This window comes from Peromyscus californicus, unplaced genomic scaffold (genome assembly GCF_007827085.1).
Source record: "Peromyscus californicus insignis strain IS unplaced genomic scaffold, ASM782708v3 Scaffold_5__1_contigs__length_169319896, whole genome shotgun sequence".
Lineage (NCBI taxonomy): Eukaryota > Metazoa > Chordata > Mammalia > Rodentia > Cricetidae > Peromyscus > Peromyscus californicus.
The window spans coordinates 62684498-62686019 of NW_026294573.1; the positions used below are offsets into that span (position 1 = coordinate 62684498).

General features: G+C 40.3%; 1 protein-coding gene across 1 annotated transcript; it reads left to right on the top strand.

Moving 5' to 3' along the window:
* The first annotated feature begins 574 nt into the window (after window positions 1-574).
* On the top strand, window positions 575-1147 carry LOC128097298 (interferon alpha-12-like). The gene has a single exon (XM_052717700.1). It carries the CDS (start codon window positions 575-577, stop codon window positions 1145-1147), a length of 573 nt encoding a protein of 190 aa, XP_052573660.1.
* Window positions 1148-1522: the final 375 nt, after the last annotated feature.

Consider the following 1522-nt stretch of genomic DNA (forward strand, 5'->3'; position numbering starts at 1 on the left):
GCATGTGACTCAATTTTTTAACTTTTAATCAACATATGTAAGATTTTGACTTGTACCATTGCATCATATTTCATTAGCGTATGCTTAGAAAAAAATAATTTGCAACAAAATTTACATAACAGTTTAAATATCTATATTACAAAGTAAATACAACTCACAAAATTTAATTGCATCATTAAATTCAAGAATTTTTTCATACAATGATTAGATGGAAGTTTTCATTCTTTACACGTGAGTAATTTCATACATGTATGCTATATCTGTGCTGTAAAAATAAATGGCAATTTCTCTTAGGAATAAACTCTAAAGAAGTTTTTTTGAGGAGGGCAGTGAAAGTGGAAGCAATAATGAAAACAAGAAATGGCTTTAAAAAAAGAACAGACACAAGCAGAGAATGACTAAAAGAAAGTGAAGAAGATGTGGGAAAGTAATGGGAGGGCATTCAGAAAATGGAAACTAGTGCTTTCTCTCATTTAAGACACACGGACCCGGCCAGGAGGGACTTCAGAGAACCTAGAGGGGAAGCTTCAGCACCACAGAGCCCAGAGGACCAGCAGCATCTGCCATATTCACAATGGCCAGGCCTTGTGCTCTCCTGACATTCCTGGTGGTGATGCACTCCTGGTCAAGCTGCTGTCTGGGATGTGACCTGCCTCAGACCCATCACCTCAGGAACAAGAGAGCCTCCACACTCCTGGCACAAATGAGGAGACTCTCCCCTCTCTCCTGCCTGAAGGACAGAATGGACTTTGCATTCCCTCTGGAGAAGATGGATGCCCAGCAGATCCAGAAGACCCAGGCCATCCCTGTCTTGCAGGAGCTGACCCAGCAGGTCCTGATCCTCTTCAGCTCAAAGGACTCATCTGCTGCTTGGGAGACAAGCCTCCTAGACACATTCTGTGATGGCCTCTTTCAACAACTCAAAGACCTACAAGCCTGTCTGATGGAGCAGGGTGAGGTGCGGGAACCTTCCCTGAGTCAGAAAGACTCCCTTGTGACTGTGAGGAAATACTTCCACAGGATCACTGTCTATCTGAAGGAGAAGAAACACAGTCCCTGTGCCTGGGAGGTGGTCAGAGCAGAAGTCTGGAGAGCCCTGTCTTCCTCAGCCAACTTGCTGGCGAGATTGAGTGAAGAGAAGAATTAAGTCCTGAGTCAATGTGGAGAGGACTCTCCTGGGCTAGGACACCGCACCTCACTGCTTAATTTCTCCTATAAAAACTCTCATTTATTTTGGCATAAATTCAATCAACCTGCCTAGATGTTTCAGCAAAACAGAGCAAATTTTTGTCCATATGTATAAGTATTTATTGGATGCATCTATTTGGGTGTATCTGCATATGTATTTATTTTTCTATTTATTTTAAGTTATCTAAGTTAATCTTGCAATTTTATATTTTTTAATGTAGCAAGCTATCACATACAATTAAATTATTGTGTACCCTATTAAATTTTGCTGTATAAAACAGTTTTGATTTGTTAAATCTGAATCTTTTTGAATTTTTCCAGTCTTTTTAAGTTA

Coding starts and splice junctions, on each gene's coding strand:
- LOC128097298 (XM_052717700.1), top strand. CDS start 575: ATGGCCAGGCCTTGTGCTCTCCTGACATTCCTGGTGGTGATGCACTCC.